At 48.3% G+C, this 27,451-nt stretch overlaps 1 protein-coding gene across 2 annotated transcripts in view; it reads left to right on the forward strand.

Annotated features, from left to right (window-relative positions):
* The window catches only part of ADCY3 (adenylate cyclase 3), a 92,417-nt gene that overhangs the window by 15,762 nt on the left and 49,204 nt on the right, over positions 1-27,451 (forward strand). For both annotated transcript variants that reach the window (XM_027829189.3, XM_027829190.3), the window contains exon 2: positions 6,463-6,612. In XM_027829189.3, the coding sequence (XP_027684990.2) occupies positions 6,463-6,612 (150 nt within the window). The remainder of the gene's footprint in view (positions 1-6,462; positions 6,613-27,451) is intronic.

A 27,451-nucleotide genomic window follows, 5' to 3' on the forward strand; every position in this document is an offset into this window, starting at 1 on the left:
GGTTCAAACTTTTAAAGATGAGGTATTTCTAGCCTTCCCACTGCTATTTCACTTATCCTCTTGGTAGGAACTATTTGTCAGAGTGGAAGGAAACATTGCATCGTCCCACCAAAAGAGTGTGTTTTTGTTTTTGTGGGGTTTTTTATTATTCAAGTGCAGCTCTGCTCTAAAAAGTGACTCTGCAAAGATGCTGCTATGGCCCTCACGTGACCAGATGTCCCAATATTATCGGGACCATTCTGATATTAGGGGCTTTGTCTTATATAGGCAACTGTATCCCCTCCCTCCTCCAAAAAAAAAAAAAAAAGTGTCCCCATTTTTCACATTTGCTGTCTGGTCACCCTGTGTGGCACTCAGTGTTTATTGTGTGTCAGCAACTCCAGAGCAAATGGGCTCCCTTTAAAAGTAAGACCGTTTTATTCTCAAAGGAGAAGGTCTCCCAGCTCCCCTGGGATCTGAGTGTCAAGCTGGGTTTTTTACTTCTCCTGCACAATCACCTACCATAAAGGCTCTGCAGGTTAAATTATGCCCTTGTGCTTTGCCTGGGCTAGGATAAAAAGGGTGGTATTAGAACGTATAAGCAACCATATTTGAAGAGTCTAGACATGGAACTCCAACTTCGCATCTTGTCCGTCCGAGGCATGTGCTAGTTAGATGTGTTAAGTAACATCACCCCTAGTCTAGACAAAGCCTCAGTCACTCCCGGTGTCTTCAAATGAAGCCCTCAGTGACCTCTGTGCCTTCCATGTTTTTGAACAGGTGTAACTGATTGGAACTTAGTGAGCAATTCTGTTGCTGCACCAGAAGGAACAGACCAGCTCATTCCTGGAGCTGGGCTGGCTCTGCAGGGTTAATGGAGAAAAGAAAGCAGTAAAAACTTACCTGGGTCACCCAAGACTGAGGGATACAAGTGGGAAGCAGGATCTGGGGAGTGAGAAGGGGCTATTTTTACATGCTCTTCAGAGCGGAACCGCACCTCAGGGTTAATGATTCCTGCTCTGATAGCAATGAGCCATGCCAGGGTGTGCGTTAATAGGCTGTTGGCCTTTGACCTCTGAGCTGGCTACACACCTGAGGTGTGCAGCAATAAATAACAGAGAGAGCAAGAGATTGAGGTGAGGGAGGAGGAGGGATGTTTAAAATCTGTTCGAAGCCTCTCTGCAGTGGCAGTGCGGCACCAGAAGGCAGGTGTTGCTCAGGAGATTCCTGCACCAGTGGTGGTGATGTGGTGGATCACAGAGGAGGCTGGTGCTGAATGAATGGATGGGGTATCAGGTGTGAGGCTGGGGGCTAGGCTCTCAAGAAGAACAGAGCAGGAGGGGCAGCCTGACGGATAGGTGGCAGTGGTGGCTTTGTGCCGCCAAGTTTCTGGGCTGCTATGGGGCTGGGAGGGTGCACATCAGAGCATCTCTTGCCTGCCTTTGGGTTGTTGTGCAGCTCAAGGTAGCTGGAGAAGAACAATCGTGCCTCTTCCACCTCCCGCTCCAATATACCCAGGCTGTGAGGTGGGGAAGCATAAGGCCCAGCAGAGCAGTCCCTGCACTGGGGGAATTCCACTGTTTTGCCCCCTATATGGCTCCTGCATGCTGCTGGAGCTCCATAAGGGCTCCAGTATCTGGACCTTGCTTCATGAGGTTGTCCAAAGAAAATCCACAGAGGGCCTTAAAAACAAGGAAGGTCTAGAGCTAGCTCCTGAAACGAACCGGGACCCAGTGGAATTGTTTGAGAGTGGGAGAGGAAATCTGCAAAGCTGCACTCTAGGAGCTGCTGTAGAGTTTGGCATAATTTCGGCTCTCCCTCCTCCACCCCTATCCAGCACGACAGCTGCATTTTGCAAGTGTGGGTGGATTTCTCTTTGAAGCAGCGAAGTGCTGGGGCCTTCACGTCTTACCAAGGGTCTGACCTGCTGGAGGGGGCTGGGCTTTCACGACACTGTTTTCCATGCAGAGGCAAAGCTCAGTGCATTTCAGAAGAGGGCCAGGAACGTCACTGAATAACACTGGAAGATGCAGTGAAGCTAGCAAGGACGAATGAGGAGGGTTAGCCAGTCCCCATGGCTCAAGGCGTCATCTGATTGACAATGAGGGTCATGTAGAAATTCCCCCTTATCCCTCTGGGACAGTGTTGCAGGAAGGGGCGGTCTGACATTAGCCGCTGATGGGGACAGGCAACTGGACTAGATGGACCATTGTTTTATTCATTGTGCTAATTCCTATGGCTTAACAGTAATTGCAAGGAATGTGCGAGGCAGGGTCCCCGCTGAGGAGATAATGTGCAAGGAGTGGGCCAGAAGGGTTGGGAGATCAGGGTTTCCGAGAATCATGAGTGTTTCCTTTCCCAGTGCACTAAAAAGAAAGCCAGGGACAAGTTCCATCGCTTCAAAATGAGCTTCCCCATCTCTGGTCCTTGAAATGACTCATCCTTCTTATCTGTGTCCCTTCCATGTGCTCCAGCCCAGGAGTGATATGGAATGCAATGGCGATGCAGGCTGTAAACAGGGGTGGAACCATCCCTCTCTTCTTCTGAGCAGCGGTAGGGGTGGGTGACAGAAATTGTACCAGAATTTGCATTATTCATCTGTGCCGATGCACATCAATCCAGTAATGCTGCTCCCTTCTATTCCAGCCCTGGGCTCCCCACAGACAGCTCTGCCAATGGCCCTCAATCCTGACCTCCGCTGTTCCAGTTCTGTTCTTGCCACCCATAGTTTTTCCGATGCCCCACACTCCCAACCTGCAGGCCCTCTGCTATTTGAGCTCTGGGCTCCCCACATGTAGCTCTGCCGATGCCCCTCAATGATGACCTGCTGCCCCACTGCTGTTCCATTCCTGGGTCTCTCCTGAGCAGACGTGCCAATGGTACTGAAATGAGCATTGTTTTTAATGTGGCGACATGTCCACTAGGGATTGGTGAGGTGTCAGCATTTGTGCCTATCCATCTCTTCCACAGACTGAGGATTCCTGCAACCCCACTGAGATGCCTCCCAATCACTGTAAGGCCTGTTGTACTCAACAGCTGTCCTTACTTTTCTTAAGCATGGGGCTCGCATAGACACCTCTGTCATCCAGAATGCCTAACCAAGAAAGCTCTTGGAATTAAAGCACGGGGCTGGAACTTGGGAGGTCTAAGCTTAAATCCTATCTGGGCAAGTCACTTCCTCTCTCTGCATGTGCTTCCCCATCTGTAACACGGGGATGATTCCACTTCCCCCACCCCATGGAGGGGCTGAGGGATTACATCCTTAGCGTTTGGATGGGGCTGTGAGATCCTGTGAAGGGAGGTGCTTGAGGAGTGGATAGGATTATTATGCATCACTGGGATCGAGGAAAGCTGGCCAGCTATGGGGTTGAAGGACCCTTACCAGTGGTTTTTGCTTTTTGAGAACTTAAAGTATGATGAGTGCAAATAAACTGTATGTTCTCTGTTGGCTTGACCAGTTCTATAGAAGTGAGTATGATCTGAATTTGTGCCTGGAGTTGTTTGTATCTGGACCTAGTGTAAATGGGTGCAACACCTTTCCGTGGTGCTGTATCGGTGTAGACCTGGCCCCCCTAGCCTTTGTGTTCAGCATAGCAAAGTGCGTAGCTTGGGGCAGAACTACTCAAGAAGTTCCTTTCCCCTGGGGCCTTCCCGGGAGATTATAGACCTGATGACTTTTTCCAAAACAGCTAAGCAGGTTTTAATGAAGAGAAGTTAGAATGTGTCTCCCCGGGGTGACTGAAGGGGCCGTAAGGCCAGTACAGAAAACAGAGTGCGCCGGCTTGGCAGGTGTTACAGCAGTGGCTTTCTCATGTCTGTGATCTTTAATGGGATGCTGCCTGGGAACAAGTAATGGCCAAGGTGACTAGTGGTTGAGACGCCCTATAGTATCGGTCTGACTTTTTTTTTTTCAAAGCATTCAGCACTTCTGAAAATCAGGCCCCTGGAAGGTGTCTTGAGTTGGGCGCCCAAAATCACTGCTCCCTGTCTGAGAGGGAGGCCAATATATGTAGATGGTAACTCGGCTCCCTGGCTGAGTGAATAACCACATCCTGGCGCAAATGCAGTGAGGCTGCAGCCTGTTACAGGCAAGGGGGGATGCAGAGCGAGTGTGTGTGCATGAGACGTGCTCTGCTCCCAATAGCAGGCTCGGGAGGGAACTTTGGTGGTGTGTTTTGAAGGGCAGTGTAGGGGTTTAGGAGGCCAGAGAGGAAGGGCCGGGTCTTTGAGGGTGGAGAAGGAAACAGCAGAATTCGTACATGATGTGATGGGCCTAGGTGTGAGTGGTGGATGAGAGGAGAGGTAGAAGACTGGCAGATGGGTTAAGACCAGCAGGGACCAGTGTGATCTCCTGAGTAACGCAGTCCAGCCATCCGAGGCCCTGCACAGCGGGGAGGAGCAACTTGGAAAGGGCACCAGAACAAACCTGCATTTGTACAGCACCTAGCACAACGGGGTCCTGGTTCATGACTGGAGCTCTTAGCACTACAGGAATACAGATAATAGTACTTGTACAAAAAGTAAGAACATAAGAATGACCATACTGGGTCAGACCAATGGTCTGTTTAGCCCAGTGTCCTGTCATCTGACAGTGGCCAGTGCCAGGTGCTTCAGAGGGAATGAAGAGAACAGGGCAGTTATCGAGTGATCCATCCCCTGTCGTCCAGTCCCAGCTTCTGGCAGTCAGATGTTTAGGGACACCCTGACCATCTTACCTAATAGCCATTGATGAACGTATCCTCTGTGAAGTACCATGTCTGCCCAGAACAGACGTTTTGCAGATTTGCTTTCAATGGCTCTCACTCCAACCTAGACGACTCAGCTTGCCTACTTTGAGCAGATGCAGATAGGCTGCTGAGATTTGAACTGGTGGTTCCAAGGAGATTAGGAATGTCAATCCTGATGCTTAAAAGGGTAAGCCACCCCCTTCAGTTTACACAGCACCAACAGGCCTTGCTTACGTTACTCCTAAATCATCAACATCATCATCATCATCTCAGATTTTGTTTATACAGCACTGTGAATGTGCGTGACACTTTAGAGGAGGAAAAGACAGCCCCCCCCCAAGCGAAGGCAACTAATCTAAACGAGCACATGGCATGAGGAGGGGAGGGCAAGGATGAACATAATAAAAAGATCATGTCCTGCTGCTCGTGTTATTGATCATTTATTTAACATCTATATATAGCAGCACAGCAGAGTATGTCCGTACTGTCACTTTGAAACCCTGCTAAAGAAGTTACCATGGTTTCAGATTGACAGTGCGGTGTGCCTGTCCGACAGACTCTAAAAATATGAAGTCACACTGGAACCTTGCTGAGCAGGGAGCAGAAATCACATCTGGTAGCATGGATGGGCTCCTCTGTTCTTGCCAGAGGTTTGACTCGCACTGCTGCTACATAGTACAGGAGCAAGCCTATGGAATGCTGGCCCTTTGCCCCTCTGGGGGGAGGGGTAGCTCAGTGGTTTGAGCTTTGGCCTGCTAAACCCGGGGTTGTGAGTTCAATCCTTGAGGGGGCCATTTAGGGATCTGCGGCAAAAATTGGGGGTTGGTCCTGCTTTGAGCAGGGGGTTGGACTAGATGACCTCCTGAGGTCCCTTCCAACCCTGATATCCTATGATTCTCTCCATGTGGTATAGGATATCCTAATGAACTGCTTAGTGTATGTGTCTTACTTCCTTCTACTAGATGGAGCCAGAGCTGTTCAACTGTGTGTCATAGGCCCTCTACTGTTAGTTGGTACAAGGAGGTTCTCCCTTAAATCAGGGTGCAGTGCAGGAGGAGCTGAGATCTTGTTGCGCAGTCACCATGAAGTTGCGAGTGATCATACTGTGCAGCATAGTCCTGGGGCGTTCCAGATTTATTACAGAATTGATCTATGGAATGTTCAATGACATGGAAAGGTGGCAAATTTAAACCTGATAAATAGGAATACTTTCCTACACAATGAGGATTTAGACTGTGGATCTCATGGCCATGTGAAGTTGATGAAGCCATGAACAAGATGCAAAGAGGACAACAGGAATATCCAGAGTTATAATGCTAAAGACCAAGAAATGAGAATTTAAGGAGGGATATAAAGCCTCATATGCCAGGACTATTGTGGGTTAGGATGAGATCTTCTGGGGGCGTTTCTTACACCTTCCTCTGAAGCAGCTGGTGCTGGCCACTGTGGGAGGCAGGATGCTGAGCTAGATGGACCATGGGTCTGATCCAGTCTGACAATTCCTGTGTTCCTATAGGCCCCTGGTCAGGCTAATTCAGGGTGGTGGTGGTTATTCCTTTCTCTGAAACATTTGCAGCAGCCTGCTGTGGGAGACATGATTCTGGGATACATGGACCATGGGGCTGTCCATGTGGCAGTTCTGGTGGTGGTGAGTGTGGACAGCAATGTCCCTGCCTTCTTCCCCAAGCTCCCTCTTGTCTTTCCCTTCTGCACTGATGACGTCACCCTTTCTCTCTCTCTCTCTCTTTCTCTGAAGATTCTGTCCAATGTCGCCATCTACCTGTGCACCATCACTGTGGGCATCATGTCCTACTACATGGCAGACCGCAAGCACCGCAAGGCCTTCCTGGAAGCACGGCAGTCTCTCGAGGTCAAACTCAACCTGGAGGAACAAAGCCAGCAGCAGGTAAGAGCAGATCCCTGATTTGCTGCCAGATGCTTGTGTCTTCCTGCCAGAGAACATGTCGCTGGCCTGTCATCTCGCGTGGCAGGAAGGGAGATGTGGGAAACTTACTGAGGATGGAGGAAAGCTGTTCCACCCTGGGGTTGACTCTGTCAGCTCCCCAGATCCCCCCCATCCTCTGCTGTTGCCAGTGGAAAGTGTTCGCAGAGAGACCTTGTGCTAAATGATGGATCCTGACGCTAGTCAAGGGCTGGGCCTTTAGCGTGGTGGCACTCTGCTTTCGGTGCTGCAGGTCAGCCTCAAGGTGCATCAGCCAAGTTGTGTGCAGGGAACCTCGGACTGAGAGCGTGAACTTTTTGGTGCAGGGACCGTCCTCATGTTCTGTGTGCGGACAGCTCCTAGCGCGGCAAGGCCACTGTGCATGACTAGGGCTCCTGGAGGCTACTGCGATACGAATAGTAAATAACAATAAGAGGAGCGGACTGAGGGGCAGTGGCAAAGCTAGGGTGGGGGAGGGCCGGGACTGGATTAGTAGTTGGAGGCTGCAGGTGAGGATCAAGGTGCATTTGAGGAATTGTGCGCGAGGTCCAGTGCAGAAGCCAAAAGATGAGGAATCTGACCTCCTAAAGAATGGCTGCGCTGGGTAGAGGAAGTCGGTTCTTCCCGCACCCATCCCTGGGCTAATGTGACTGTTTTGTGGGGGTGGCCAATGGGAGCTATGGTAACGGAACTGAGATCGAGGTCACTATCCTGGCTTTGTACTCTACCTTCCTGTCCCTACCGCAGTGCCCATGACTTTAATGTGGCTGAGCTCGTCTCTGCCTGTGTGCCTCTGTGACCTGACTTTCTGCTGTGAGTGTCCGGTGAAGAGCCCCCCAGGTTCTTATGCTGCCTCCTTCTCTAAAGGGCAATGCATCAGCTGTTTGCGTTCTAAGTCCAAGGGCTGAATTCATGCAGTGAGAGCAGAGGGCAGGCAATCGGGAGAACCTGGAGTAAGGTAGGGAGACAGTGTTGCCTAGTAGGTAGAACGCTGCACTGGGACTCGGAGACCTGAGGTCTATTCCCAGTTCTGCCACTGAACTGTTGGATATCCCTGAGCAAGTCACTGCACCCCTTTATGCCTCAGTTTTCCCATCTCTAAAATGGGGATAATGATCCTGATGTTCTTTGTAAAGCACTTGGAGACCTACTGATGAAAAGTACTATCAAAGAGCTAGGTGGTATTATTTATTTATTTATTTATTTATTTATGGCTGGTTATTTTTAGGCCTTTTGTCCGCTGGGATTTTACCCACTACATCCTGGTAGCTGCAGCAGTGCAAAGCTCCAGGGTAGACATGAGTTGCACCGGAGTGAATCCTGTCTGCTTTAGGGGTTTGTGCCAGTAGCTAGAATCCCAGTGTAGCCACAGCCCCTTTTTGGCAGGGCTGATCATTCCATTCTGCATGACCTCTGATGAGTCACCGGGTGCCCTTCTGCCTCTCCTCCACCCAGCTGGAATATTGAATATAAACTGAGAGCAGAAAATCTCATCTCCCTGAGAACCAGATGCTGTGATAAGTGCACTCCGCTTTCCTGGGTAATTATTAATCATATGCAAGCCATGTGATATAAACCACATGGACGTGACGTTACAAGGGTGGCTGGGAACAGCTCTGGGAAGACACAGCTGGCCGCTTGTTCCTTCACACTGCAAAACCTTTAGCCGTGCGGATGGCAAAAGTCAGGCGGGCATGTTTCCCAGGCCACACGCTGAATGGGTGCACTGTCCTGTTCCCATTTCAAAGGCTCCGGCTTGCCGTTCCCAGAGGAAACAGTGGTTTGGGAAATGGGATTCAGGATGGAGCAGGAGATACAAACTGGGATTAAAGAGGCTCTAGATTTCCAACAGAGGCCAGCATTCAGACCAAAAGCCAACCTCTAACTACTGGGGTTAGGAAGAAATTTTACCTGAGGGTAGGTTATCCCATGTCTGCTGACTGCAGGGATTCTAGCTTCTTCCTCTGCAGCAGCTCATGCTGGCCACTGGTGGAGACAGGACACGGGACTAGATGAGGGCTTAAAGACGGGAGGGTTGCAAGGGGTCGCAGATCCAGAGGAAAAAAACATAATTAAATGTGGAGCTGGGTCCCGGAGGGGTACACTTTAAGCACAGCTCTCGGGTTATGATAGACCCCTCCTGCTGACACACTTTTTTCAGACCACTTTAAGCACTGACTAGATGGATCCTGGGTCTGATCCAGTCTAGCTGTTCCTGTGCTCAAACCCTGATACTCTCCCACTTGACACTGAGCTCGGTGGGTCCTTTCAGAGTCGCCAGTGTTTATAATCCCCCACATCACAGAGCAGTTGGCTCGTCTAGAATAGCTCACACTTCTCCAGCACCTGGCATCTGAGTGCATTACAAACTAAATTAAACCCTGCAGCCCCCTGGGAGGGCGGTATCGTTACCCCCATCATACAGGTGGGGAAACCGAGACAAAGAGCAGGCAAGTGGCTTGGCCAAGATCTTGCCACAAGTTACTGGCAGAGCTCAGAAGGGGGCCTGCAGGCCTGATTCTTCTTTCGCTGTCAAGTGGGAACAGCTCCCTAGACATCCGTGGAGTGACACTAACATAAACAGGTGTGAGAGGAGACTGTGGGCTTGTCTCTGTGGGCTCCCAGCCCTGTGTGTGTAGTTACAGCTGTGTCCATTCACCGAAGAGCTGTTAGCAGAGAGCTGGCATCTCACTGACAGGAACCTGGTTAAAAGCCGTGCTTCCTCTTTCCTGCTTCCAATTATGAGCTGGGCTAATTTTAGCACCTTATCTAGGGCCTGTCTCCCTCTCTCTCTCCCCGTCCTGTTATCTGTCCAATGTGCTGCCAGCAATCTGCTCCCAAGAGCGACAGAGGCATGCACCCATCCAGGTCACTGGCTGGGTGACAGAACCGTGCCGGCAGCTTTCTGTTTGATCAAGGACTCTGAGCAAAGCCGTCACATCTGTCCTAGTGTCCCAGGACAAGGGTAGGGTGGTGGGGCAGGGAGTGGTCCGCTGGCTGTACTGCCTGGATATTTTGTGGCCTGTTTCCGAGAGGAATCTCTGGGTTTATTGCACGGGGGAAGCGTCTTCTGGCACAAAGTGGCCATCAAACCAGAGGGATCTCTGGTTGATGTCATAAGTAGCTTTGCACCTCCTACTCCTCCCTCTCCCAGCCATCATGGTGAGGTGTGTGGTTAAGCAAAAATGGGGGGTGACAGGAGTGTCAGAGCTCTCCAGCAATTCCCCAGCTGGCGTCGTCACCCTTGTGGCCATGACCATCCATCCCTGCTGATGAGATTCATCCCATCCCTGCTGATGACAGTCATGTCTGTTCATATGTGGCCAGGGAGACTCTCTCAAGTTCATTGGCCCAAACTAGCCTTCAGGGCTTCTGCATCACCAATGAAAAGGGGGAAGACAGCAGAAATACGCTCAAACAATCTGCAGAAGCTGTTTTATGCCATACTCTTTCCTGTCTCTGCTCCGCATTTTGTTTCCCTTTTTGTCATTGGGTTCTCTCTCCCCCCTCTCTGCTCCTTTTCTCCTGAGTGGAACGTGAAGTGTCCCCAGTAATGCTGGCCTTTGAATCAAACTTTTGAACCCCAGATGTCTGAGCTGCAAATTAAGTTGCATGCATTGATCTGTCTCTAACATACAACGTTGGTTAGTGTTTGCAGAGACCTGTTTTTATGAGTCACTCTCCTTCCAGAGCTCTCTCAGTTCAGTTGTCCCTTTCCTTCCTTCCTTTCATCCTCTCCATTTTCCTCTAGTTTCCCTCTCCATCTGTATTTCTCTCTCTCTCTTTTCGTTGTCTCTCTGCCTTGAACGGTTCCTCACTACTGGCCTGTCAGGAGGACACCACATGTTCCCTAAAAGTGGCTCTCTAAGACATTAGAAAAGACCAGCACTAATGCTGGACACTCCATATACAAATACTGGAACCAGCACATACCTCGGTCCGTCATCCGTTCTGCCCTGGGACTGCTATTTTATTCAGGTGAGAATCTTGAGGTTCAAACGTCAGCCATAAACTCCCTGCATACTACCGTGATGGGTGTTTGAGAAATATAGATTAGATCCTGTAAAGAAGCAGCTACTGTGTATGTGTGACCGCTACCCTCTACTGGATGGAATCAGAACTTGTCAGCTATGTGTGATAGGCCCTATACTGCCATGTGCTCGGAGTCTCTTTTGGCTCAAGTAGGAGGGGCCTGTGTTTTGGAGCAGGAATTCTATTCCTCCTCTTCACGTTACGTTCTCAGTGGGTCATAGTGCACAGCGTAGTGTTGTCTGTGACGTCCTGGATGCTTGAGACTTTTGTTGTGGTAGATTGGATTTCTTTTTCTTCAAAAGGGTCAGCGGCAGCCACCTTTTCCTCTGGTGCCTTTGAGCTTTGTGGGACAAAGGCAGATCTCTGATAACAACGTCTTTTGTGATAGATTAAGCATGATGCAAAAAGGCAGGTCATTACTGGAACCAGCTCTGCTGTTGCTCTTGGTGCTATATAGCTGTTTCATGGCTTGTTTTGAAAGCATTTGAAAAAATGAATGCAAGCTTCTCCCGCCCACAGCAATAATAGAGCATCCAGGGTGGAAGTTTAAATGCACAGATGTCGGAGAACTGGAAAGGGAAGGTTCCCACAGCAACATACGTTCAGCCACGCTGCACATCTGTGAAAGGGTAGAGAATATCAGTGGATGGAATGAAGCAAATGTCAATTTAGCTTGAATATCTGGGGAAAGTGTCTTAAATACAAGGAATGGTCTGTCCCCAGGGGAATAGGGAAAAGACCCAGGACTTGAGATATTTTAAATCTGAATGGGACAAAACACTGGCAAATAGACTGTAAGGAAGAGTCTTGTACTGATTTGGGTAGACTAAATCAGTGGTTCTCAACCAGGGGTACACAGAGGTCTTCTAGGGGGTATATCAGCTCATCTAAAAAAGAAAGGGAGTACTTGTGGCACCTTAGGGACTAACCAATTTATTTGAGCATGAGCTTTCGTGAGCTACAGCTCACTTCATCGGATGCATACTGTGGAAATTGCAGAAGACATTATTATATACACAGACACCATGAAACAATACCTCCTCCCACCCCACTCTCCTGCTGGTAATAGTGAGTTTGTGTGTGTGTGTTTTTGTGGGGGGCGGGGTGAGAAAACCTGTATTTGTGCTGGAAATGGCCCACCTTGATTTTCATGCACGTTGTAAGGAGAGTGGTCACTTTGGATGGGCTATTACCATCAAGAGAGTGAGTTTGTCTGTGGGGGGGGGCGTAGGGTGAGAAAACCTGGATTTGTGCTGGAAATGGCCCATCTTGATGATCACTTTAGATAAGCTATTACCAGCAGGAGAGTGGGGTGGGAGGAGGTATTGTTTCATGGTGTCTGTGTATATAATAATGTCTTCTGCAATTTCCACAGTCTGCATCCGATGAAGTGAGCTGTAGCTCACGAAAGCTCATGCTCAAATAAATTGGTTAGTCTCTAAGGTGCCACAAGTACTCCTTTTCTTTTTGCGAATACAGACTAACACGGCTGTTACTCTGAAACAGCTCATCTAGATATTTGTCTAGTTTTACAACAGGCTACATAAAAAGCATTTGCAAAGGTAAGTTCAAACTAAAATTTCCTACAGATAGTGACTTTTTTATACTGCTCTATATACCACTATACTCTGAAATGTAAGTACAATATTTATATTCCAACTGATTTATTTTATATTGATATGGTAAAAATGAGAAAGTCAGCAATTTGTCAAGAACAGTGTGCTGTGATACATTTGTCTTTTTATGTCTGATTTTGTAAGCAAATAGCTTTTAACTGAGGTGAAACTTGGCGGGCATTCAGGACTAATCAGACTCCTGAAAGGGGTACAGTCATCTGGAAAGATTGAGAGCCACTGGACTAAATGATCTAATAGGTTTCTTTCATTTCTAATAGGCCAAATTCTGCTCTGACTTAAAACTGGTATAAAGTTGAGAACAGAGCCACTGATTTCAATGCAGATACTCCAGATTTATACCCAATTAACTAATTTAGCCCTTGATCCTGCACCATTAAAGTCAATGGGAACTTTGCCACTGACTTCAGTTAGCATAAGATCAAGACCTGTGTCCTATAATCATTGTTAAATGTACGCAGTGTGCCAAGTTCTTGTCTGGGGACAGTTACATGGGGACAGTTCCGTCTGCCTCCAATGTAACCAAGGGCTTGATCCAAATCTTTTAAAATGAATCTGAGTCTTTCTATTCATTTCAATGGGTTTTGGAGCAGATCCTGAGAGCCTGGTGGGGCCCAGTATATGTGGCAGGGCTGAGTTAGCGCTGGGGAACTTGTATCATGAATGGCCTGTTTTTAGGTTGAATGCTGCAGGGTGTCTGTGTGACCATTTAGTATGGACAGCAAACCTGACCTTGCTGTTACATGCTTTGCTAGCTGTCATTTGGACAGGAACAGAACTTCTGTTTCACCCCACCAGAGCTGGCTGCATTTCAGTGATATAGGGGGAAGCGATCTGTATGAATTGTGTGTCAGATTTTGAACTGCTTTGGCGTCATCAGACTGAAAGGCAATATATAAATTATTATGACACTACTGCAGGTTCTGAGCTGGACATGGGGAGAGAAATAAAGTAGACATCTTGGGGTGTGCCATCTGAATGAGCCAGGCCAGGGGAAGCTGGAGGGGAAGATCAGGTGAATAGACGTTAAGGCCAGAAAGGACCATTAAGATCATCTAGTCTGACCTCCTGCAGAACACAGGTTAGAGAGCATCATCCAGTGATTCCTGGCCCAAGCCCAGAACTTCTTGTTGAGCTCAAGCTTTCAAGTGATGGAGAATCCACCAGAATAGGAGTCCACTGGTGGGAATTTCCTAACTTTTGAAAAGTTTGCCATTTCCATAGGCAGCGTGCAAGCTGAATGCTGTCCCCTAAAGCAGACCATACCCCACAAAGGTCCATCATGCGCCAGTTAGACCCACTACACTTTTCAAGAAAAAGACATTGCAAACCAGAGAGGTTTTGCTCTGTTGCTAGTGGACTGATACTTTGGTGCTCTGACTCGTCCTCTCCCCAAAATACATTCTTTCACTGGGTGCCCTGTCTCAGTTGCATTCATTGTCTTTTGATGGAGTCCGTCCAATTAATTCATTTGCATTGCATCTGCCTTTGAATTTGGTGTCTGGGGCTTTCTGCTAACAATGCTAGGTATTAGACTGTTGAGTAGTCTCCCAAGGGGGCGATAGGAAACCTCCCTCCTTGGCATTTAAAACTCGGCTGGACAAAAAACTAGAAACCATAGTGTGGGGAACAATCCTGCATGAGGCACCAGAGGATGGACGGACAGACAAATGGATGACCTTTCCGTCACTTAATTTCTAGAAGTGTGAATATTCCTGATTCACATGTTTTTAGGACCCAGATGTATCCCTGATTTCTGCATCTTGTTAAAGCCCTGACTCTGTACTCTGTGCTATCCACTGTGCAAAGATAAGCTCACTGGTGCCAACCCCAAATATTCAAAAATCATGAGTCAGGCCCTAAATCGTGACATTCGTCTTTAAAAATCACGAGTTGCTTTGTTTTTTAATGATACATTTTGGATTGTTTTCTTTGCCTTTTGGTGTTGGAGCCTTTTGGGTTTCACTTTTTCAAGATTACCTCTGCAACCACCAGGGCTAGAAACATTCTTTTCTTTTTAAATGCAAGCTGAGATTCTCACGAAATAACCTGACTCCAGGAGCTGGGACTTTAAGAAAACAAAACCCACTAAATATCACAAGACTGGCGATAAAATTGTAAGAGTTGGCAACACAAGAAAGTGTAATTCTATGAAGGGGCCTGAGCTGAACCTACCCAAACATGCTCTCTTACCCTTACAGCTTATTTTTTTTAACAAATTTGTTTGTCTGTGAATTTCCTTTAGTGTTTGTTCCAAGGGCCAGATTAGACCCCTGATTATTATTATTATTATTTATTATTAATCATGTTTATTACGGTTGTGCCTAATGACCAATGATGATCAGGTCATTGTTCTAGGTGCTGTACAAACACAGAGTAATAGATGATCCCTGTTGGACCTGCAGGTCTTCCTGGGGAGGGAAAAGGAGGACAACAGACCACCTGGCTTCTCCCTGAAATCCCTGGAGACTGGAGGAGACAAAGCAGCCCGCTCTCCTCACTTGATGTAAGAAGTGGTGGAGCGGGAGCTAGTGGCCTTTTGGGGGTAACGGGGACAGGGTGGGCTGGGGGAAGCGCCAGGCTGTTTGGGTGCTGGTTGGGCTTGGGGTCAGCCATACATAACAGACTATTCACCCTTCTTACTAGAGACAGCTCTGGGCTGCTGCTGGCTGCTCCAGGTCCGGGCACCTGAACTAAAAGCAGGGAGACAGGTTTCAGAGGGGTAGCCGTGTTAGTCTGTATCAGCAAACACAACGAGGAGTCCTTGTGGCACCTTAGAGACTAACATTTATTTGGGCATAAGCTTTCGTGGGCTAAAACCCACTTCATCAGATGCATGGAGTGGAAAATACAGTAGAGAGGTATAAATACGCAGAATATGAAAAGAGTGGCCTTACCAAGTGGGGGATCAGTGCTAATGAGCCAATTCAATTAAGGTGGAAGTGGGCTATTCTCAACAGTTGACAAGAAGGGATGGAAATCACTTTTGTAGTGCTAATGTGGCCAATGTAAACAAGGTGGCCCATTTCAAACAGTTGACAAGAAGGGGTGAGTATCAGCAGGGGGAAATTAGTTTTTGTAGTGACCCATCCACTTCCAGTCTTTATTCAGGCCTAATTTGATGGAGTCCAGTTTGCATTTTAATTCCAGTTCTGCAGTTTCTCGTTGGAGTCTGGTTTTGAAGTTTTTTTGTTGAAGAATTGCCACTTTTAAGTCTGTTATTGCGTGTCCAGGGAGGTTGAAGTGTTCTCCTTCTGGTTTTTGAATGTTATAATTCCTTAGGTCAGATCTGTGTCCATTTATTCTTGTGTGTAGAGACTGTCCGGTTTGGCCAATGTACATGGCGGAGGGGAAAAGTTTGGCCACTACTGCTATAAGGCATGTTTTCTAATCCTTTAATCATGGCTCGTCTCTGAAAACTCTCATATTTATAACTCCTTCTTAAAGGGTAGGCACCAGAAATAGACACAATATTATAGCAGCCGTCACACCAGTGGCAAAGACCGAGATAAAATAACCTCTCTGTTCGTATTCGAGATTCTGCAGTATGCGTGGCCCAGGATCCCATTAGCTCTTTTGGCCACAGTGTCGCACTGGGAGCTCATGATCAGCTGATTATCCACCACAAGCCCTAAATCTTTGTCAGAGTCTCTGCCTCCCAGGATAGAAGTCCCCCCAGCCTGTAAGTACGGCCTGCATCCTTTGTTCCTAGATGGACGCATTTACATTTAGCTGTATTAAAACACATATTGTTTGTTTGCACCCAGCTTACCAAGCAATCCAGATCACTCTTCCGGAGACCTGTTCTCTTCATTATTTACCATTATTTATATTAGAGACAGACGAGACCTGTTAGATCATCGAAGGCCCTGTCCTGCAAGGTGCTGAATGCTTCCTGCGAAGTGCTGAGCACCCTCAATGACTTCCACCGGCCTTCGTCGTCCAGCTCCCTGGAGCCCATGCAGAATTGTTCCCTGTAGCCCTTCAGTCTAGTATGAAATGCCCTAAATGGTGGGGTTTCTGTTGTTCCCCTGGAAGGGCTGTTCCACAGATTGATTGCTGGAAAGGATTTCCTCATCAGAATTCATCCTCAATTTCCCTTTGCTCACTTTCATCCCACTTCTTAGCCATGCCCTCTTTGTATCAGTCACCCCCACTATGTAAGAGGGAGAAAGATCATCTGTACCCGCTGAATACCTATAGAAGGTTCTCATATCCCAGCTCATCATCTCACCAAGTGTTACAGCTCTAGTCTGGTGCTAATTGAGTCTGATGACTTACCGTAATCAACTGGCCCCCTTCACTCTTCCTTCCCTGATCCCAAATGATCCTTATGGAAAGCAAATCTGAATCCAGCTGCTTTGACAGACAAAACCTTGTTCCTTTGTCATAGCGTTCCTGTTACTTGTGGGTGGGTAAACGAGGTCATCCAAATGTGGACTGAGTAAACATCAGGTCCTGCAAGCTAAGGTTCGAGATCTGAGATGAAATGCTGGTGCAACTGAAGTCAATGGGAATTTTGTCATTTACTTTGGTGGGGCTAGGATTTCACCCCTTGTGTGTGTGGTGGTGGGATAGGGTGTTCCCAGTATTTGTCCCATTTGGGGAAATAAGTTAATTGAATCATAAGAGGCATTTCCATGACAGCTCTTCTCATCATGGGGTCGTTCAGAGCCACATCTTGAAGGCAGAGCTGGATGGGACAAGGCACTGGGGAATACGCTGTAGGGAATGATGGGAGAAATGGACCTGGTGACGCAGTGGATCTTTTCTGGCTCTAACTTCGAGAGATGGGCTCTGACCAGAACTCTGGATCCAAACACCCTGGAGATGAGCCCAAATGTCACAGCTTGTCCTGTTTAATTGATTCTGATCATATAAATGGGCCAGAGGTGTTAACATAACCCAGTCGGTGTCCAACATTAAACAGTGTTAAACGAATTTTGGGTTTGGTATGTAGAAACCTCAGCTTGTGTAACCCACACACCTCCTGGTTGTGGTGCTCTGTTCCCTCTAGTGAAACTGAGACCACCTTAGAAATTAATGAGTCTGCTACAGCCTTACCTAACAGCCATGTGACTTTTAGCTCATGCGTCAGAGGTCCTAGGTTTGATCCTGGGGTCTGTCAGTGTTGTACTTGTTTAATACCATGGCAAGCACACCATTAAACATCCTTTTAACCTTCTATCAAAGAGACAGAAAAGAATCAAAATGGTTAAAGCATTTGGAATACGATGAATTAAATGAGGCTTTCATTTTAACAACAACCCTAGTTCCCTTTAGTTGGAGAGAGATTTTAGAAGGAAACCCTCTCTTGTCTGACAGTCTCTTAGCGGGTGTCACAGATGGCAATAATTGTCCTTTTGGGGAACAGAGAAGAAGTTGAGATGGGCTGGAGCTGCTATTGTTGCAGTTGTTGTTGTTGTGTTATCCTAGGTGGAGTTTGGGATTTAGCCAGAGCCGGTGGAGGTGGAGATGTCATCTGGGTCCCTCTCCCTGGCCTGGTCTGGTCAGGACATTTCTCAGGATTAGGATGCAGAAGGTCTGGGTCCCAGAAGATGGTGGGGGTGGCAGCCATGATGGTGACACTCACTCCAGGAGCCAGTTTTTCTTCCCTAAAGTCTCTCTCTTCAAGGACCCGCAAAGAGAGTGGTGGGCGGAATAGCCCAGCCCCTCATCACGTCATCCACCAGCTAGGACTAGTTTCTGGCACATTAATTTTGGTTCACTGATTTCTGGTTCCATGCTGTTCTTGTTTACCAGCCATGAGCTTAACGCTGTCCTTGAGTTATACCAGGAGGCCTTTTTGTTTGGACTAATTCAGTCTTTCTCCCTTTTGCACCTTTTCCCATCAACATTTGTTACCATAGGTTATTGTGACAACGTTTGAGCTCACAAGCGGGGTGTAAATTTGTAGGCCCAATTATCACTATAGTCCCCAGACCTTGATTATCTCATTGTAAGATGGTTTTGAACTGCCACATAATTGTGCTCCATGATCATAGTTTTTGTTATCCCCATTTCATATTTAATTGTGATGGCACAGAAAACCCTCCTGGTATGAATAGATCATAAATCACTGTAAGGACGACTGCTGGAGTCTGCAGAAAGCCTGAAACAATCGCTCAGAGATGTGCCATCTGCCTCATTCACGTCAGTAAGGTTTTTACACTGCAGTCCGGTGAAATGTCAACATTAACTGTGTTACTGCTGGTTATTTTAGGCTGGATGGAAGCAGGATGCTGGGACAGAGCGTAGTGGGGAGCTAGCTGTTGGGGTAGGGAATGAAGAATCCATATTCTCTCCCACCCCAATTTAAAGCCAGACCTGCCCAAATGAAAGCGTCACTGGTGTGAGTAAGTGAGGAACGATTTCTGGTTTGTTCAGGTTATGATCTCCTGAGATTCACTGGGGAAAGCCTGGGTTTGTTATGCAGCACATTAGCCACCTTAGCAATGGCAAATGAGTTCCATCTAGAAGGTCATCCAGTACCCACCTGTTGCTAGGTCATAGGTAGCTTAAAGGAAGAGATGCTGGAAGCAAACACTGCATGCCCCTCCCAGTGTTTTCTAATGGACAAGGAGAACGGGTACGGGGAGGAGTGGAAAGGTTGCCGCTGACACAGCACAGTCTCACACAGTCCATGTTCAGGTACTAGGGAGGTCTGCTACAGTGCAGCAAAAGCATCAGCTACCAGCGTTAGCCAGAGTTGGCCTGGTTTAATCTGGATCTTTGGTGAACTACTAAGAAGCAACAAACAGGAGGAGGATGTAGGACTCTGGACCAGATCCATGGTCCACCAAGTCCTGGCATCCGGGCTCCAGCAGTGGCCAGCACAGGATACTTCTGACAAAGCTGTAACCTTCACTGTGCAGTAGTATCTCACAGAAGGAAATTCCTTCCTGACCTACCTGGTGGTCAGCTTCTGCCCTGGAGCATGTGACCTGCTGTTCCGTTGGGACGGCAGATCTCCATGTCAGAAGGGTTCAGCCTTCTTTATATTTTATTGCCAGCAGCTCCCAGGGAAATCGAGAACTTGGAAATGGAGACCAAAATGACAAAGCACGGTTCCCATAGCAACACACTCTCTGTATCTGCAGCTGTAGCAGAGTAACCCCTATAGGCTCTGAGTGAAAACCCACTTAATTAACCAAGTTATTTACGGTTAGTGCAAATCCCCAAATTAAAATTAGAAAGATTTTTTTTTTTTAAAAATGTTCAGATGCTGTTGTTTGCTGCCAGGACCGTTACCCAGATGGAGTAACAGAGAACTGGAACCTCAGCAGAGCCCGCTACTACACCGCACATCGCCGCAGTCAGTATCACTTGCTCACTTCCACTCCCCTGGGACCAGTAACCGTATTTTCTTGACCAGCTAGGGATATTATCTTCCCTTCCTCTGTGCTCTCTGTGTGGTGCTGAGAAGTAATGAGAATTGTTTGTGCTTATCAGGCCAGATTCTCCAAGAGTCAGCACCCACTGGATTGTCAACGGTGCGCTGGCACCCAGCAGCTCCCAGGATGACGTTTGCGGTTAGATTTTCAGAGGCCTCCTGTTCAGGTACCTGAATGGGAGGGAGTACTTCGGAAAATCTCACTCACCAAGCTGTTATCATAGAATATCAGGGTTGGAAGGGACCTCAGGAGGTCATCTAGTCCCACCCCCTGCTCAGAGCAGGACCAATCCCCAACTAAATCATCCCAGCCAGGGCTTTGTCAAGCCGGGCCTTAAAAACCTCCAAGAAAGGAGATTCCACCACCTCCCTAGGTAACGCATTCCAGGGCTTCACCACCCTCCTAGTGAAACCGTGTTTCCTAATATCCAACCTAGACCTCCCCCACTGCAACTTGAGACCATTGCTCCTTGTTCGGTCATCTGCCACCACTGAGAACAGCTGAGCTCCATCCTCTTTGGAACCCCCCTTCAGGTAGTTGAAGGCTGCTATCAAATCCCCCCTCATTCTTCTCTTCTGCAGACTAAATAAGCCCAGTTCCCTCAGCCTCTCCTCGTTAAGTCATGTGCCCCAGCCCCCTAATCATTTTGGTTGTCCTCCACTGGACTCTCTCCAATTTGTCCACATCCTTTCTGTAGTGGGGGCCCAAAACTGGACGCTACTCCAGATGTGGCCTCACCAGTGCAGAATAGAGGGGAATAATCACTTCCCTCCATCTGCTGGCAGTGCTCCTACTAACGCAGCCCAATATGCCATTAGCCTTCTTGGCAACAAGAGCACACTTAGAATCATAGAATATCAGGGTTGGAAGGGACCTCAGGAGGTATCTAGTCCAACCCCCTGCTCAAAGCAGGACCAATCCCCAATTTTTGCCCCAGATCCCTAAATGGCCCCCTCAAGGATTGAACTCACAAGCCTGGGTTTAGCAGGCCAATGCTCAAACCACTGAGCTATCCCTCCCCCCACTGTTGACTCATGTCCAGCTTCTCATCCACTGTAATCCCCAGGACATTTTCTGCAGAACTGCCTGTTAGCCAGTCGGTTCCCAGCATGTAGCGGTGCATGGGATTCTTCCGTCCTAAGTACAGGACTCTGCACTTGTCCTTATTGAACCTCATCAGATTTCTTTTGGCCCAATCCTCCAATTTGTCTAGGTCCCTCTGTATCCTATCCCTACCCTCCAGGGTATCTACCTCTCCTCCCCGTTTAGTGTCATCTGCGAATTTGCTGAGGGTACAATCCATCCCATCAATTAGATCATTAATGAAGATGTTGAACAAAACTGGCTCCAGGACCGACCCTTGGGGCACTCCGCTTGGTACCAGCTGCCAACTAGACATCGAGCCATTGATCACTACCCATTGAGCCCGATGATCTAGCCAGCTTTCCATCCACTTTCTAGCCCATTCTTTAACTTGCTGGCAAGAATACTGTGGGAGACCGTATCAAAAGCTTTGCTAAAGTCAAGGTATATCATATCCACTGCTTTCCCCATATCCACAGAGCCAGTTTTCTCATCCTAGAAGGCAATCAGGTTGGTCAGGCATAACTTGCCCTTGGTGAATCCATGTTGACTGTTCCTGATCACCTTCCTCTCCTCCAAGTGCTTCAAAATGGATTCCTTGAGGACCTGCTCCATGATTTTTCTGGAGCATGATTATTCAGAGATCTCAAAGTGCATTCTAAACATGGGTAAGAAACGTTATCCTCACTTTTCAGATGGGGAAACTGAGGTACAGTTCAGGGCTGTGTTAGAAAATCAACAACAGAGCTAGCATAGAACCCAGGAGTCCTGACTCCCTATCCCTTGCCCTGAGCACCTTGCCAATGTAGGGTGGGGACTTTGGCCAGGTTGTAGTAATAATCATGATAAACTTTTAATCAAAATATTTTATAAACACTCTATAGGGATTCCTTATTCATCCCTGGAATCCCTCCACCTCTGTGGTGGAACACAGTAGCCGTTTAACTGATCACAGCAACCTCCTGCAAAGTAGTTTAGGATAGGCAGTGAAGAACGCTGTATCCCACTGCAACTGCAGAGGGATTTTAGGTAGGAATTATTTACTTATCCAAGCTAGAATTTGGGCAGAACACCAGTTTATACTCTTAAGCTAGTGAAAAGTGCCATGGGCTCCCTCAATGTCACACCTTTGGCTTCACGTGGCCAGCCACACCTTTCAGGAGCATTAGCTCGGTCCTGAGTCAGCCACGCTCTTTACTGCAGCTCCACACCTCTTGCCTGCATCGCCCATCCAAGCAGTGACCCGGCCTGATCGTGTGTGGCTCACGCTCTCTGACCTGCTCCCAGCATGGACCATGGGAAGCTGGGACGTGGAAGCAGCCTTTCCTTAGCAGCCTCTCTAAGCTGAAGCAGTGAGCGCTGGTGGCCAGCAGCCGGGGGACAGTTTCTGTGCTGCATCGGGTCAGATTCAGCGCTGGCCCAACCGGGTGCCCTAGTCCACGTGGGTCATGTGCTTCTTTCGGCATTGGCTTTTCCTCGCAAGCATTGCCCCGGCCTAGTCAGCGGCAGCCCAATTACCCACGCCACAGCAGGGCCAATTAAGACAATGCTCTTCATCTTGCAACCTGTTAATAGGACACCAGGAGAATTGAGTGGGGGAGAGGGAGGGGTTTGGTCTCTTCTGCCTTAGCAGAGCTCCAGCTGTATCATCAGGAGCTTTCTTCATTGCTGCTGCGCCCTGATTCCTTGACAAGCCGGCACTGTGGGAAGGTAGAACTCTCGGCAGGACAGGGATGTCCTCCTACTCTGCCTTGATGTCAGTACTGGGGGGGGTGAGCCGATAGAGGCGAGGGAGCTGATACGAAGGGTGTTGGGAACTGTTTCTGCAATGTGTCATACAAGGAGCAGAGGTGCAGTAGAGGCCATGAACTCCTGGGTTGTATTCCTGGTTCTGCCACCGACTCACTTTGTGGCCCTGGCCACATCTCTTCCCCACGCTGTGCAGGCATTTCCCTGTCTGCAGAAGGGGGGCAGTGACACTTACCTGTCTCATGCAGAGGATTGATTAATAAGAGACGAAGTGTGGCTGCCCCGGGTGCTCGGGTGGTGACCACCATCTCAATTCCTGTGCTTTCCTGACTCCAGCGCTGCTTATGGCACAAGCCGCCCCACAGTGGGAGTGGAGCCTTGTTTCCATTCCCTCCCTTGCTCGGTGACTGGCAGATAGGGTGACCAGATAGAAAATGTGAAAAATTGGGATGGGGTGGGGGTAATAGGAGCCTATATAACACCCAAAAATCGGGACTGTCCCTATAAAATCGGGACATCTGGTCACCCTACTGGCAGACCATGCAGGGGTGGGGATTGCATAGGGCACTCTCTGAGGGGTGGTAGCAGCAGGCATGCACCTCTTGTCTGTGCATCCTCAGAGCTCCCCGTGGGGCAGGTTAGCTCCCGTCCTCCCTGTGCTCAGAGCTGGGGCTAAATGGCAAATCAGAATCCATAATATTGGCACAGTGTGTTGAAGGTGTACTTAGATTGCAAGCTCCATGGGGCAGGGACTGTCCCTTTGCTCTGTGTTTGTACAGCACCTAGCACCAGGGGGCGCTGGTCCATGACAGGGTGCTGCTGCAATATAAACAGGGCTTCTGATTGCAAGTATTAACAGAGATAAAACACTCCCAATTTAAAAAAAAATGAAATTGGTGTTTCTCCAATGAACACCGGGAAAACACTGGGCATGGTTATTCGATTTGCGTGGTCTTCGCAGTTTGTTTATACAGGCGATCTCCCTGCTCCCTGGCTTGTATCTAAAGGCTTGCTTGTACAGAGTAGTCATGCCATCTGTAGGGGTTAGATTTCTAAAGGGCACTAGTGTGTTGTGCCTTAATTTGTCCTGCTGGTGTGTATGAAAGGTTTTCTAGTGTGCTTTAAGCTAGTGCTGTTTGAAACAGCACTATGTGTGTATATAACGAGAGAGCCTGGAAAGCCCCTGATTTTTGGACATCTACACAGAACTCAAAAATTGCTAAAAACAAACCCCTCAAAATGAAATGAATAAACCCCCCAAAACAGAAGCCCTAAATATATATAGTACAGTTATTTCACATGCTCTGAGATTATATCATCAAAGAGCCTATCGTAATGCATGAGAGAATTAGGGCAGATGACATTCCCATGGGAACTTTAGCTCTGTGTTCCTCGACTTCCTTACAACCAATACCTGAATCCTAAAAGGTGTGTGTGTGAGTGTTCTCAGAAAAGGGGTCTGGGTAAAAATGGCCCCCTGTTCACTCCACAGGTCACTTCCTGGTGTGTCTTTGAGACAGATCCCCCGACTTGACTCCCCTTAGGTCTGCAGAGCCAAGCCAGCTGGGTTCTCTTCTACCTTCTGCATCAGCAGCAGCGTTGTCAGCCAAGTTCCAGCCGCAGAATTCTTTTCACCAGCGCTAGAGGAGGTGGAGAGATCCCAGGCAGAAAGTGATGTTTGGAAGTGTGCAAGTTTGGTTTGCAAGCCATGGAGGGAGAATAAGGGCCCGATCCTGCTCCCATTGGAGTTGCTGCCAAAAGTCCCTTTTCGTATATTGGGAGCAGGAGAAGGTCCTAAATATGGATACCTGTAAAGGACCTGATCGAAAGTCCATTGGTGTCAATGGGAGTCTTTCCACAGGCTCTAGTGGGCTTTGGATATGAAGTATCTTTTCTGAATACATGGGTGGCTTGGGCCCTGGGTTCTACTTCCTGCTCGGCCATGGACCTACTGGGCCACCTTGGGGAAGTCACGTCGCCTCCCTGTGCCTCAGTTTCCCCACCTGTAAAATGGTCATAATGATGCTTACTTCCTTTATAAATCGCTTTGTGACCCGCTGATGAAAAGCACTAGATAGCACTGGGTATCATTATTACTAGGGCCCTACCAAATTCATGGTCCATTTTGGTCAATTTCACGGTCATAGGATTTAAAAAATAATAAATTTCATGATTTCAGCTATTTAAATGTGAAACGTCACGGTGTTGTCATTGTAGGGGTCCTGCCCAAAAAGGAGCGGTGGGGGGACTGCAAGGTTATTGTAAGGCAGGTTGCTGTACGGCTACCCTTACTTCTGCGCTGCTGCTGGCGGGGATCCGCCTTCAGAGCTGGGCACCTGGCTAACAGCCACCGCTCTCCGGCCACCTGGCTCTGAAGGCAGCACAGAAGTAAGGGTGGCAATACTGTGACCCCCTAAAATAACCTTGTGACCCCTCTGCAACTCCCTTTTGGGTCAGGGCCCCCACTTTGAGAAACACTGGTCTCCCCCGTGAACTCTGTATCGTATAGGGAAAAAGCACACAAAAGACCAGATTTCATGGGGGGAGACCAGATTTCACAGTCTGTCACGTCTTTTTCATGGCCGTGAATTTGGTAGGGCCCTAGTTATTACTATCACATGATTAATTCTTAATAACCCATGGGATCCTCCCAGCAATAAGGTTTAGTCATGTTAGTGTTGCAAGATCGATCCTCAGCTGCTGCATGAATTAACATACATTCCTGAATATATCTTATCCATCAGCAAGTGCGTAGGTACGTCTCTCACACACGCACAGCAGAGAGAGACTTTCCAGACTTGCCATCACTTGGAAGCCGTAACTTGTTTAGTAAAATCCTGTCCCGGGTTCTGCCAGTGTAATTAACTCTCGAGCGTATAATCAAATCTCCAGGCAAAAATGAAATCTCTCTGCTGTCTGATGGCTGGGCAAGATGCTGCAATAATACCAAGTTCTCTTCTGCTCCCACCTCACCAAAACAACCCCATCACCACCGCACTGGGAACCTGGGGGAAGAACTTTAACACTGCGCTTTTATTACCGTTGGGAGAAGAGGCAGTGTAATACCAGACTCTGAGATTCACAGGGCTTTACAGTGGAGCCGAGTATCAGCAATACTGAATACTGCACTTTCATACAGTAAGGGTCAGAAATGTTTGCTTCCCTTGGAAAAGTTTGGTGGTCCAGAAAGTATTGGTACTGGCTTGCTAAGATTTAACCCCCTTGACATATTGTGGTATTGAGCCACGGAGCCAAGATTTTCAAAAGCAAGAGCTTAATGTTAGGCTCCTAAATACATATTTAGACACTAGATTAGAAGTGTCCTGATTTTTCAAAAGGGCAGAGCCCCCTAAATGCCTGTTGATTTCATCGGGAGCTGGGTGCGCACCACTCTTGAAAGTCAGGTTAGTTCTGTCAGCTCTTTGGGGCAGAAACCGTCTCTGTTCTTAATTTGTACAGAGCCTAGCACAGTGGGACCTGGTTCATGCCCGACGCTTGTAAATGCTACTGCAGTCTAGATCATTAATATTAGTATAAACCTACATCAGGATTTTGGAGCCTAACTTTAGGCTCCTATTTTTGACAATATTGACCTTAACCCCTAATTTATGAAAATTACATTTTAAAAAATCCCGTCGATAGTCTTAAATTTCTAAAATCTCTCTGCAGCTCCCCAGAAGGCCCTAACCATGTTCTGGGGGTGTGCACCTCCTGTGGCAGCCTGTGCTGAACTCTGAGGACGAAATGGCACTGAACTCTCCGCGCAGGGAGAGTGCTTGGAAATGCCTGGGAGCACTATAGAGCAAGCGAAGGGCATGACAGTTCCATGGCTCGTACGCTGGGAAGTCCGAGTGGCTGTGGGCTTGTCTAGGCAGAACGTGGCAATGGCTCAGCTAAAGGTGTGAGTTTAAACCCATTCAATTAAACTGGTGCAAATCCCAGAATAGATACTGAGGGCTTGTCTGCGCCTGGAGTTATGCAGGAATAGCTGTTCCTGAATAAAGCTTGTGCTAGTGCTGATGACCCAAGCAGGGCCTACTCCCATGCTTCAGAGGAGCCAGATGGGCCCAGTGGAAGGACTGTTAGATTTAAGGGGAAAAGATAAAGTCCAAATATCTTCTCCACTTAACTTCCCTGGAGCTAGGTGGCTCCTTTGAAGCAGGAACTGCTTTTACCTCCTCTGGGCAGGGATTATTTCTGACTCTGTGCTTGTATACAGAGGGACCCCGATCTCAGCTGGGGCCTCAGGCTGCTACTGCCGTACAAAAACTGTTAGCAGCACCATGGATTTCACGCAGGGCAAGTCTCCGCTGCAGGAGGATTCAGGAGGTGGTGTGGATGAGGGGAATAAGGGAAAGATCTGGTGCAAGGATTGGGACCAGGCAGGGATGTATGGCAGTCTTCTCGAAAGGCCTCTTGGAGGATGACGTTTCTGGGCTGGGTGTCTGTTTCAGTGTTGGGCGGGGATGGTGGATCCTGCCTGAACCTAGCTCTGTGGCACATGGATGTGTCATGGGGAGGACAGTTTTAGCTGCTCTTTGGGGTGGCGGTGGCGGGGGGGGGAGGGTGGTGGTTACCTAATTAGATCCCATGGCTATCTGCTGACTGTATTACAATCACCCACTTGTCAGGCCCAGGGAAAGCTCAGCTGTAGCCTATTTAAAGCTTCCATTGTTCCTAAAGGCTGTGGACAGGAGGCAAGCATGGTCCCATGCTAGAGTTCATGCGGAGCCCAGGGCAGAGTGGATGAACATTCAGCCCTCACTCCCTGTCCACTCCCCGGGGAGCCAGGGATCCCTGCTTGCGTCCAGCCTTGAGGAAGCAGGTGCGTCTGAGGGATTCTTTACGGGGCCTGATTCCGATTGCACTCCTGCCTGCGTGGCTCAGGAATCCCTCCTCTGAGGGCAGAGG

The sequence above is a fragment of the Chelonia mydas genome, chromosome 3 (assembly GCF_015237465.2).
Source record: "Chelonia mydas isolate rCheMyd1 chromosome 3, rCheMyd1.pri.v2, whole genome shotgun sequence".
Taxonomy (NCBI): Eukaryota; Metazoa; Chordata; order Testudines; family Cheloniidae; genus Chelonia; species Chelonia mydas.